The sequence below is a fragment of the Protobothrops mucrosquamatus genome, unplaced genomic scaffold (assembly GCF_001527695.2).
Source record: "Protobothrops mucrosquamatus isolate PMUCROS unplaced genomic scaffold, P.Mucros_1.0 scaffold_4, whole genome shotgun sequence".
NCBI lineage: Eukaryota > Metazoa > Chordata > Lepidosauria > Squamata > Viperidae > Protobothrops > Protobothrops mucrosquamatus.
Genome location: NW_015386080.1, coordinates 881,650 through 893,209, shown reverse-complemented (window position 1 = coordinate 893,209; position 11,560 = coordinate 881,650). Strand labels below are relative to the sequence as shown.

The window sequence follows — 11,560 nt, the reverse complement described above, 5'->3', positions numbered from 1 at the left end:
TCATTAGCCATTGCGTGATACCACCAGAAGAGTCTTGTTGTGATAAAATAAGCAATGACAACATCTACAGTGTAATGCTCATGTCCTACCAGTATACAGATTATTCCAGCAACACTCATACACCAGCAAATCAAGTGATACCACCAAAAGTGACGAGGTGAATCTGTTAAAAAAAAACACATATAAAACGTAGGCAATCATATTCTATTCTGAGCACCACAGTTCAAAATTACAGTTATATTCGTCTTACCAGGTGACTGAAGGACAAATAGTGTTGCTATCTTCAACACTGGGAAAAGGGAGACCTAAGTAATTATAGACACAACCAAGTATATATATGTATAGGTATAGGTATAGGTATAGGTGTGTACACACACACACAATAGGTAAAACTCTCAAATAGGTTATTAAGAAGAATGTGAGGATTTTGAAAAGAATGCATTGCTTGGCAGCAGCCAGCATGGGTTTATCAAGGAAAACATGCTAAAACAAGCTGATTTCCTCTTTTGATAGAATGACCAGTTTAGCTATCCAGAGGAATGCCATGATTTCAAGAATGTAATCAACAAGGTCTTCCATGAAATATATGTATGTATGTATGTATGTATGTATGTATGTATGCATGTATGTATGTATGCATGTATGTATGTATATAAATATATATAAATATATAAATGACCCAAACATGGGGATATAAAACCACTTTAAAGGACAGTATCAAAGTTCAAGAGGATATGAAACTGCAATAAATAGAAACCAACAAGATGAAAAAGACAACTAGAGTCCTTAATTGGGTAGGAAAAAACAAAGATGTGAACCTAGGATGGAAAGAACTACATTGAACAGTGGTAAGCATGAAAAGGATCTAGGTAGACCACATGCTGAACATGAGTCAATAATGTGATGCATGTCAAGCTATGAAACCTACTGTCTTTAGGACCGCTGCATACTTCTAGCTTGCCAACAGTGCGGGAGGGAAAGAGGGGAGAGTTTTGAATCCACACAGATGTTCCTTATCGACCATTGAAGAGTTGTTTTGGCAAACTAAAGTTTCTTTTCATAATAATTACTGGAGGATATATTGGACAATGTGATCTGAACTGTCAGAGAGGGGAGGGAAGGTTTCATTCTTTTAATTAACTGCTTCCTGCCATTTTCTTAGAGCTAGCTTTAATTCTATCATACCAATTTGTTAATGCCTAATAAAGTTAACATTAGAGAACACAATACCTCTGGAGTTTTGCTTTGTTGGGCTTCTCAGCCGGAACTTGATAATGCAATTGCAAAACAAAAAAAAAAGTATGGGAGGGGATGGAACGGAATCCTAGGTTGTATCATTAGAAGTATGATATCAAGCTAACACAAAATCATTGTTCTTTCTACTCTGTATTGGTCAGACTGTACTTAGAATATTGCATCCACGTCTGGGCACTACATTTTAGAGGACACTGACACTTTGAAACACATCCAAAGAACAATTAAGATGATGAGGGCCCTGGAATGAAAAACCTATAAGGAATTATTATAAGCTAGACATATATTCAACCTAGAGAACAGAGGACTGTAGAGATATGATTTTTCATTCTTAGTGTTTTCCTACAAGAGCATGGTCTGCTTTTTTACAGATCAACTAAATTTTGATTCATTGGTTGGATGAGGAATTGATTGACCAGCTTATCGCCCAAGCTTGACATCATGGGTTAAAAATGACTGGCCCAAAGTTATTCAGGACTAGTCTTAGACTTTTAAGGGAACAATACAACTCAACAGTCTTCTGGTTTCTAGCCTGGTGCTGGCATTAAATATTTTTGCGAAAATATTTTTATTTTTGAAAAAATGCAAATATTGAAACTTACATTCCTTGATAAATAGGTAAGTGAGTGTTAACACTACAGTGTGTCCACTGAATAGAAAATCTCCACATAAGATATGTGAGCCTGTTATAGACAGTCCACCTCCAGAAATTAGTTGCAGAATTCGCTGAATTTTAGCTTGAGAATCACCATTTAGCTAGAATTAAGTAAAAAAGAGGGGAGAAATCCTTAAATTAAAGGGTACGTTTGATAGGATAAAACATTTTAACACAACTTCAAATTAAACAAAATGCATAAAAATAAGCAAAATAATTTATCTATAGCATTTTATAGTATCTATGTGAAAATTCCAAAGAGGTTCACAACAATTAAAAGCCAGTAGAGCATCATCAATCAGTGTAGGAAGTAAACCATTTGGCTCCTTGGCAGACAAGTTTCAGTCCAGGATACAGTATAGAAACTGTACTGGTCATACTTGTGGATGATCTTTGGAGAGGCTGGGATTGTGAAAAGCAACCCTCCTAGTACTCTTTGATCTCTTAAAGGCCTTCAGTCCATAGCATCCTTCTCTGGTGGGCTGGAATAAGGGGAGGCACTGTCTTACAAAGAATCTCCTCCTTTCTAAAAGATCAATTCCAGTTGGTAAGGAAGGGGAAATCTACTTGTAGATCTCTAATTTGTGGACTGCCTCAGAATTCTCTTTTCACTATACTTCTCATTAATACATAAAATTGCTGAGGGAGACCATCAATAGAGATTAAGCTTCGTTCATCAGTAGAATGATAATACCTAGTTAGACATCTCAGTTCTGGGGATGCATCAGCAGTATGGAAATGCTGACCCAGATGTGTTTGTCAGGGGAGAAACAAACTCAGATTGAATCCTTCCAAAATAGAATAACTTTGAGTTTATCAGACAGATTATCCCAGAGAAATACCATTTTTCACCCTGAACTGAATTTTGTTTCCCTTTTCAGAAGTAATTCATAATTGGTGGTCTTCTTAATTCAGAGTTTCTCCTCACTAAGCAGATGGCACCTGTGGTAAGACAGCTTTTGTACAGCTATATTTTGTGCATCAGTTGTGGCCACTGATGGATCAAGAGGCTCTTCTCACAGTCACTCATGCCCTAGTCACTTGCTATTTGAAATACTGTAATGAACTGTCCCTGAAGAACATTTAGAAGCTGCATCTGGTACATAAAATGGCATCCTAGACAGTGATGGATTTTTCATGATATACCTGAATGACTGGCTGCTTTAAGAACTGTGCAGGTTGATAAATGGCTCTACATGGCTCTGGCCCTAGTTATCTAGGACTGACTTCTCCTATATTCATTTGTCAATCTGACCAGACCTAATACGGCCAATTCCTTCCTGGTTATTATCTTTAGAAACTGCCATCTGAGAGGGCTTGAATGCTGTCTGAAAGCTTTCCCCCCTTCCTTGAATCTCCCTCCAGGTAGATGTTTCAAGGCATCACTGTCCCTCCTGAGCTTTAAGAAAGCTGTCAAAATGTATCTGTTCCATCTTGGATAGGCAGAGGGAATGCTTTGATTGGAACTGGGATTTGTGAGCATATGGCTCTTGCTTTCTCAATTTTTAATATTTTGATTTTGCCATTTTTAAAAAATGTATAGGGAGATGTCGGTGTCTTTCCCGAAAGCCTTCAAGATTGGGAAGCATACAAAATGAAGTAGCATAATGATACCTATGAAACTATTACAACTACATGTGAATATATTTACCTTTGGAGCACACTGAAAATGCATTCCAGGTACAGGTAAAGTGGTGACGTACATGGTAATGCACCGATAGAGGTACAAAGTTCCCAATATAAAAAAGAACCTTCGTCCTACTATTGATCTGAAATATATATAAACACAAACATATTGAGGAAAGAATTCTTGAGGCATAATGCTAGCAGTATATAACATGTCTATGAAAAAAGATTGTTACAATGGCAGTTACAGCACAATGGAATAAAATATAGAAAAAAATATGAAGAAACACTGCCTGCTCCAAAGTTGTTTTGATTATATTAGTTTTAGAAGGATGAGAAATTTTTTTTTACAATAGTACCTTTCTTCTATATTTGGCTGGTGGCTGTGAAAATCATAACATTGGACCTGTTTTGCACATCACAATCTTAGACATTACAGTAATATAAAACAACATCTGAGCATGGTAGAATTTTGGATTGTCAAAAATTAGCAGCATGCATACTTAGCATAGTCTTCAATTTAAATAATAAAAAAAACCTACTACATTTCTGATTTGCTACTCTGCTGTAATGGAGAAAGTCCTTGAATGAGCTATTTTAATAGTATTATGAGGTATCCTATCTCCCCAAAATATGGAGATGGGAATCAATCACCTTCCTTTGATCAATGAATGATAGAGGTGCAGAAATCAAAGAAAAGAAAAAATATATAAAGAAGTGATTTCCAATTATCTTTTACAGCAGTTATAATTATAAATATAAAATAACCTCCTAAGTTACAGCATTGTATATATTTATCCATTATCTATTACTTTTATTCTAATCCTCAAAATCATATACCGTATCATTCATAATATCATTTTTTGTTTCCCACAAAAAGTCAAAAAGGGATTAGCATTAAATTTAGACAATGTCCTAGCTCTAATTAAAGCAGTCAATTTGTCCATTTCAACAAGGTCCATCATATTAACTATCCATTTTATATACATTGTGGTTAAAGTCAAATCTTTTCACATATAATAGTCTCACTGCAGTTGTCATATATAAAAAGAAGCTCCATAATTTTTTCTTGCTATCTATCTATCAAATGTCTCTGGTTTCAATTATATATGGCCATCTTTCCTTGTTTATCACATACAGTTAGATCTATTGTTCCCATTGCATTCATGTTTCTATGACATATCTAGTTTTACAAAGTGAGGCCTATAGTGTTATTTCTATGTTCTTTTGGCCAATATTCATTTCTCACAACAGATGACAAATTATCTACTCACTTTCTGCCAGCATTTCCACATCTTATCATTTCTTCACTCATTTTTCCATCTTATTTACTAGGATACACAAATTCATCTTTCTGCTCTAATTTTTTGCTAATTATGTGTAGCTCATAATTGTTCATTGAATTTTCCTTGTCAAACATAATTCCGTCTATCTTTAGTACATAAATGTTTAGATCTATGCTCCTTGTTGCATCATACAGTCTAACATTCATGGCAAATCATCTGAGTTTACAGTTAAAACAATACAGCATAATCTGCATACAAAAATACATGCACGTTCATGCATCCAACCAACATACCTCAAATTATCCTATAAACATTTCTTATACATTTACACATAAAGGCAACAACAAAAGTCCATCACACATCCAATAAACATTCCACTTATATTGCTCTTATGATGTGGGGGCACAGTGGTTAGAATGCAGTATTGCAGGCTAACTCAGCTCACTACCAGGACTTTGATTCTGACCAGCTCAAAGTTGACACAGCCTTCCATCCTTCTGAGGTCGGTAGAATGAGGACCCAGATTGTTGGGGGTAGTACACTGACTCTGTAAACTGCTTAGAGAGGGCTGTAAAGCACTATGAAGCAGTATATAAGTCTAAGTGCTATTACTATGGTAATCAGCAATCAACATTCATTCCATGTTCATGCAAAACATTCAGTACTTCAAGCCTACTCATATTATTATATGCTTTCTCTAAATCAACAAACCTATGAAAAACTTTTTCACATGTATATGTTTCTCAATGAACAACTTGAGAGCAAAAATGTTGCTTGCATATATCCTCCTGCCACACTTGTCAAATATTATTATTTCTTGTAACTCAATCAAAATGTTACCAAAGTCTTTACTTTTTAAAAAAAATATTTTTGCATTTATTCTTACTACCTTTCCCTTTGTACAGGGAGAGCAGTAATGGCATTCTTCCCATCATCAAGCACAGATACAGTTTTCATGTGTGATAAGCAACTTACTGACACAATCAATCATTCCTTAAGCAAACCCCACATTTTATCATTGTTCCAGTTATAGCTTGTGCTCAGGGTTATTGAAATTCAGGTGGCATACAAATTTAAATCATCATCATAACCATCATTGTATCTATATATTCACCATTGTCATTTTCAACATGTTCCCAGCATTTACGATATGACTTTCATCAAATATTTTGGAATACACTTTTATAATAAATTACCTCAATCCCATTCTTTAACATAATATTTTTTCCATACTAATCTATCAAATACCTCTAGCATTATCCCATTTCAGTTTCATCTGAAATTATTTCATCATTTTTATTTTTCTCTTATTCACATTTTTTATAGCAATTTTTTCATCCACAGCCTACAGCATTTCATTTTGTCATTCCACTAAATATCTTCCTATAATGTTCTACTTCCACTCTCTTCTCTTTCACTTCTTGTCTTTCCAAATGATCTATTTCTTTCATTCTTCATATTACCAAACACTTTTTCCACATTCAGAATTTCCCACTGCTTATATATTCATTCCTTTCCCACAAGTACAGTATGTAAATAATATCTAAACCACTTATTAAAAACAAATATGCCTTTCTGTAAGAAGGTACTCATAAGTCACAATTCTCACTCATTCCTGGGTCTCGAAATGGCCTGAACACTTTATTTTTCCCTAGATTATATTCATTTGGAATCTTGCATAAGTTCTCTCAGACTCATCTCTTTCTTCCATCATTGTTGCAACTATTATCAACCTATAGATTTCTACTTTCATAGAAGCCCACAACAATGTAGATGATACCAACTCATACTTATGACATACATGTAGCTAATTTATTCATAATTAAACATACCTTTAGTTCCCTACATGGATTTTCTTAAGATACAGGTGGTACTCAAATTACAACCAGAGTTAGGACTGGAATTTCAATTGTTAAGTCTTTGTGATCTATAAGCTGAAGTATCAAGTGACCAGACTCAATTTTACAACCATTTTTTTTACAACCATTTTTACAAAGATCACACAGCTAGTCACTACAATTGTCAAGCATACTACATAATTATAAGCATGAGTGTTTTTATCCAATGGGCATTTTGCCATTAAATAGCATAAAATGATGCAAAACACAATCACTGGACTGTGGGATTCTGCAACCAGTTGTAAATGCAAATAGGCTGCCCAGGACCCACGAATTATCACAGGACCACAGGGGTGATGCTGCAATCATAACTTCAAGGATGTTTTTTTTAATTCTAATTTAGAACAGCCCTAAGTCAAGGACTACCTGTAGATCATTTTCATTCAGATCTATTACAATCTTCCCCTTTCTCTTAGTTTCACATACCCACAATATATCCTTTTATTTTATCTGCTAATTTTTTTCCTTTGATTTAATGTTAATTCATGCCTATTATCATTTGTTTACATTCCAAGTCACAACTTGCTATATGCCATAATCATCATAAACAGGATACTAGATATATATTGATCTCTGCCATGCATCATGGTGAAAGGAATGAAGTATTATTCAGAAATTTCTAATGAGTCTAAAGGTTGCTAGAAGAAGCCACCTGAAAATCATAAATAAGGTTGTCTATCTATCTATCTTATCTAAAATGTTGACAAGTAGAAATGTGAGAAGCAGGAGTTGCTAGAAGAAAAACAACATCTGTATATAAAGTTTAGAGCTCAAGGCATAACCGCGGACAGATGAGAAGGAAGCTTCAGTTGATAGAAAAGAGGATGGTGCTAGATAAGAACAAAGGGCATGGGGAGGGCAGTGGTTTTAGGCGTTCAGGATTAAGGTGTCAGGTGAGATAAGGAGGTGTTGAGTGCAATAGGGGAGGGCGAAACCTGAGTTGGGGAAAGGATATAAAATGTGTCAAACAGCTCTGGGAGGTGTGACTGAACTCCTGGGTGTGTTTCAGCTCACCACGCCTTTGCAAACACTTCTTTTTGAATAAAACGTTGTTGCTGGAATTCCAAGTGAGTTTGTTTGTTTTGGGATCTTGAGCCACGTTCCAAACAACGGCTTCTAACTAATTTCATGTGTGTGTGTGTGTGTGTGTGTGTGTGTAGACATATACATATACATATACACAGGGCTTTTTTTCTCATAGAACACCCAGAACGGAGTTCCGGCACCTTTTTTGGATGGAACCTTGTAGGGTAGGCAAGGTGGCTTGTATGACATGTGTGAGTTCCGGCACCTTTTTTTTTTTTTTTTACAAAAAAAGCACTGCATATACATATACATATACATATACATATACATATACATATACATATACATATACATACACACACACACACACACACACACACATATCATATGTAGGCTAAATTCCCAGACTTACTCTGATAAGCACACTAGTGGTCAGTTTCAGCACATTCTATATCCAACATTCCACCAAAACAAGTAAACCCCCGTTTTATCCAAATCTGTTAAACTTATTCTGTGCAAATTACAATTCATAATCTACAAATTACCTAACCAGTTAGCATATATTATCCACATCTCTCCAACTTGAAAGTATCTGTTATATTTTGACATTCAGGATACAGATTCTTTTATTTCTATGACTGCATTATTGCAATTGCAAAAATCTTTGTTAGCATCTCAAATATATTGATATTTACAAACCTATAGATCGTCGTGTACAGTGCATTTAAAACCATCTAAAGTTGTCAATTTCCATAATAAGAAAAATAAAAGCAAAAAACCTACTTACTTGTATTTAAGAAACAGCCATTGGATTATCCATATTCCAACAAGGATAATTCCATTTATTTCTGATACAGAAAAAGCCCATTCCACGCGATCAATATAATCAAAAAATTTATCTGGCAACGGAGGACTGAGCTCCTTGGGAGGTACCCTCTCATGTACCACTGTGATCATGACAGTTGTTAAAACTAAATTGAAGACAGCATATACAAAGGCAATGCCCGTTTTCCACCATTCCAAAGGAAACTTGTTTCTAGATTCAGTGGGCATGGAAATTTGTGTGTATTCTGGATAATTTTTAGCACCTTTTCGCAAACCATTGGGTAAACTCTTTGGTTTGTTGCTGCCATTCTTGTTTTCCTCACTATCAGTCAGAACAGGTCGAGCATAACCATTGGAAGTTTCACTGGTCTGGCCTTCCATATGTTCTTCAAGCTTTGCTGTCTCTATGGTATCCATCAGGTTTAATATGTGTGACAGAATTAATGGATTCTAGTTTGATTTCCAAAAATATCGTCCACTTCTTTTTTTAAAGTCTGCCTCATCCACTTTCACCCACTTTTATTCTTTTAACAAAGCATACAGAAACTGTAAGTCCCACTCTGAGCCACAGCTTTGGTTCTTCGGTAGATTTTTCTTTTAAGAATCATCAACATGCTACCTGCAATTACATTTAACATACAATAATTAATACTGTTAGATATACATATATATCTACATATAGATAATTTTGCACCATAAAAAGATATATAATAAAAAGATATGTAATAAAAAAGACCAAGGAATCATGAATTTAGGAGGACTTCTTGTTTCAATTAACAATGTTCATAAAAATTTAGACAATCTGGGTTGAATTCTCATTGGAGTTACAGGTACAAATAAACCACATAATATTTGATGTGCTAGCTAAAATGTGGCTTGACTGTTTTTGATCTAGCATGTTAGTTATTTCTAAACCATAATTTAGGGCTTATTATTTGTGTAAAGGCAACCAAGTATGGCTTAGTCAGTAAAGTACTGTATGGTTAAATTTTGCCTTATTGTTTTACGTGAACCTGGGCGACATATGTGTTACACTATAAGAGAACTTGGACTCATCCTTCGGCCAAAAAAATATCAGTCCCCCCACCTTCATCATTATTAGACATACCAGTCAGCTCTTGTATTGAGATTGAACAAACAGAGGGGGGAAACCCACTTAGACAAACAATGGGGTCAAAACTACCACGAAAAATCTATAGTAATTAAGCAAGCAGTAAAAGGAATATGATTTGAATGTTCTAGTCACTATGGCTTTACAATGCTTAACTTGACTCATATCTGTTTTCATACCAGTGTACGTAAAATAATCGGCCAAAAGGATATCACAAATACCAAAATAAGGCAGTTATTTCAATAATAATAAATCTATGTTACAAATACTTTATCAAAAGGGAGGTTGGAGGAGAAAAGGGTGGGAGCGGGGAGGGGCTGTTGCCGGGCTGTTCTAGCTCGGTTAGCAGCCCCAAACTGTTTCCAAAGGGAGGAGAGGAGAAGAGAGAGGGAAGTAGGTAGAGTAGAGGGCGGATGTGGGGAGGGGGTGCTGCCGAGCTGATGCTCAGCTAGCGCTCTAAACCGTGTCCGTAGGAGGAGAGGGAAGGAGGAGGGATGTGTAGAAAGGTTGGAGGAGAAAAGAGGGTGGGCGCGGGGAGGGGGTGCTGCCGGGCTGTTTTATGTATGTCTATGTTTGAAGGCTAAAATCAACAATATTGAAGTTGTATTAATGTATGTTTATATTTGTATAGTTGTATGGGAGGGGTTATTTTGAAATTAATAAAAATTTTAATAATAAAAAAAAGCAAAATTCAATAAAAGTCTGGGTGACACGAAACAAGCTACAACTAAAGCCAAGTGCGAGAAAGTTGCTTTTTATAGAATAGGATTCTGTCAATGCCAGTATTACCTCTGTGTGGGCAAGTAGTCTCTGCAAAAGAGCAAACTGACAATTTGAGAGTCCTCATGGACTCATGGCTCCTGTTTGAATAGCAANAAAAAAAAGCAAAATTCAATAAAAGTCTGGGTGACACGAAACAAGCTACAACTAAAGCCAAGTGCGAGAAAGTTGCTTTTTATAGAATAGGATTCTGTCAATGCCAGTATTACCTCTGTGTGGGCAAGTAGTCTCTGCAAAAGAGCAAACTGACAATTTGAGAGTCCTCATGGACTCATGGCTCCTGTTTGAATAGCAAGTGGAGACTATGATTAGAAGGGTCTTAGCTTCATTGGTGTACCAATTACTTTACTTGGTTTAGGAGGAAGCATGTATAGTAACTCACATTCTCACTACCACCAGGTTAGATTACTGGAATATGCTTTACATGGGACTGCCCTTAAACATTACTTGGAAATGGAAACTAGTCTAGAACAGAGGTCCCCAACCCCCGGGCCACAACCCGGTACCAGACCACGGCCCATTCAGAACCGGGTCGCACAAGCAGCAGGTGAGTGCATTCACGTATGCAACTCTACTTCTGCAAATGGAGATGTGAATGCGAGCATGCTCACCCACTGCTTGCACAGACCTCTGCTGCCGGTCTGCAAAACCAGAAAAGTTAGGGACTCCTGGTCTAGAACACAGCAACCTGCATGCTTCCTGGTTCTCGGCATTGGGAATACATAACACCAATTCTGCAATCCCTGCACTGGTTGCCAATTGGTTTCTGGATGCATTTAAAATGCTGATGCTGACTGATCAGTCACTTTATAGCTTGACATCTAGGACAGCCTGCTCCAGCCAGAATCATTCTGACCCACTAATTTCTGCAGGGAGACACTTGTAGTCCCACACTTTTAGAAGGAGAGATGAAGGGCTTCTGGTTTTGTGCAGTTAGTGCGACAGCTGAGGGATCATGGGGCTCCGCACCCTACAGCTGATTTCTGTTTGGGGGCCCTAAATGGGCCAAAAGCCACCCTGGAGAGCTGGAAAAGGAGAGACACCCTGCCGATCGTGGGGAGATAGCAGTCGATCTGGACATCTGGGGAAAGCTCTCCAG

General features: G+C 36.6%; 1 protein-coding gene across 1 annotated transcript in view; it reads right to left on the bottom strand.

Moving 5' to 3' along the window:
- The window catches only part of SGMS2 (sphingomyelin synthase 2), a 42,178-nt gene that overhangs the window by 4,243 nt on the left and 26,375 nt on the right, over positions 1-11,560 (bottom strand). The window contains exons 3-6 of the mRNA XM_015810395.1: positions 8,533-9,189; positions 3,561-3,678; positions 1,857-2,010; positions 1-163 (exon numbers count right to left, since the gene is read on the bottom strand). Of these exons, the coding sequence (XP_015665881.1) occupies positions 1-163; positions 1,857-2,010; positions 3,561-3,678; positions 8,533-8,987 (890 nt within the window). The 5' untranslated portion in view covers positions 8,988-9,189. The remainder of the gene's footprint in view (positions 164-1,856; positions 2,011-3,560; positions 3,679-8,532; positions 9,190-11,560) is intronic.